Source organism: Buteo buteo, chromosome 19 (genome assembly GCF_964188355.1).
Source record: "Buteo buteo chromosome 19, bButBut1.hap1.1, whole genome shotgun sequence".
Lineage (NCBI taxonomy): Eukaryota > Metazoa > Chordata > Aves > Accipitriformes > Accipitridae > Buteo > Buteo buteo.
Window position 1 is genome coordinate 493769 of NC_134189.1, and position 1267 is coordinate 495035.

The 1267-nt window shown below is 59.4% G+C and overlaps 1 protein-coding gene across 1 annotated transcript; it reads right to left on the reverse strand.

Moving 5' to 3' along the window:
- SMIM45 (small integral membrane protein 45) lies at positions 1-207 on the reverse strand. The gene has a single exon (XM_075050991.1). It carries the CDS (start codon positions 205-207, stop codon positions 1-3), a length of 207 nt encoding a protein of 68 aa, XP_074907092.1.
- Positions 208-1267: the final 1060 nt, after the last annotated feature.

Genomic DNA, 1267 nt, shown 5'->3' on the forward strand with positions numbered 1-1267 from the left:
TCAGACCTCGGGCACCCCAAAGGCCAGGTTGTCCCGAATCATCAGTGTCTTCCGAAGGTCTCGTTCCATGATCGGCCTCTGCGTTCGCCACTTATGGGCTTCCTGGAGTCCTGGCTCAAAGTAGTAAATGCAAGCTCCAAAGCCCACCAGGATGAGAATGGAGATCATCAGATACACTGGCACAAACCAATCCAAGAAGTGGGGCATGGCTGCCAGAGAAAAGGGGAGAAAGCTTGTACAGTGGGAGAACCCAAAAACCACCTCCACTGAGCTTCAGCACAAGACATCTGCCTCATCAGCCATGCCCAGCCTCCCTGCACCCCTCCTCACAGCCTCGGCCCACCCTGGCTCGTCCTCGGTTGCACACCAAGGTTGCACACCAAGGCACCTCAGCCTTTGGGAGAGGGCAATCCCTTGGGCTTGTTGCTGGGACACCACGCACTGAGCAGCAGTCCTGCTCCCTCCCCGCAGAGGAGGAGGAGCCCGCACGCCCCCAGCCCTGCTGCCAGCCGTTAAAGGTAGGCAGCGGGTAAATACAGCTGCTTCTTATCTCCTGCTTGGGGAAAAACTTGCTGCCCCTTCCCCTGATGCTCCACAACCCCTTTGAATTCCCAGTCTAAGCTGGTCTGGCTCGGGGCTGAGCCCTCCCTTGCTGCACCCCTGTTTAGCATCCTGCTTTGCCGGGGCTCAGGGACCTTGTGGTGCTCGGTTGAGCACTGGTCTCTGAGCAGAGCCTCAATCCACCCCCTGCATCAGCCCCTGGGCAGTGGGAGCCACTTACCGGGAGCGGCAGATCTGCCTTCCCAGGATCCCCTCACCACTTGGGCGCGTGGTGCCGAGTCCGGAGCAGTGCCACCCTGGGGAACACAAAACAACGTGCCACACGATGGCTGTCGACCCAGCGCTAAAAAGGAGCGAGCAGGAAGGAGCCAACATCTCCCTGCCTGGCCGTCACGGCTGAAGCTTTCCGGAGGGGCGGACAGACAAGGTCCCAGCCCCACAACCTGCTGGTGCCCTGGCCCACTCCCTCCCCACCATTATGGCCCTGCTGATGCTGTGCTCAGGGCATACACTCTGACTCAGTGCCATTTAAAAGCTGTAATGGTGCCATGTTTGAGCCCATCCCTTATCCCCATCCTTTGGGAGGGAGGGAGCAACCCACATTGCAATCCGCAGCAGTGCCCAGCTTACCTGACTCCCAGCTGCCTGCTCTTACCGAAATACTCGCCAGGATGTGGGTCATGCAGGGGCAGAAAAGGGGATCGGG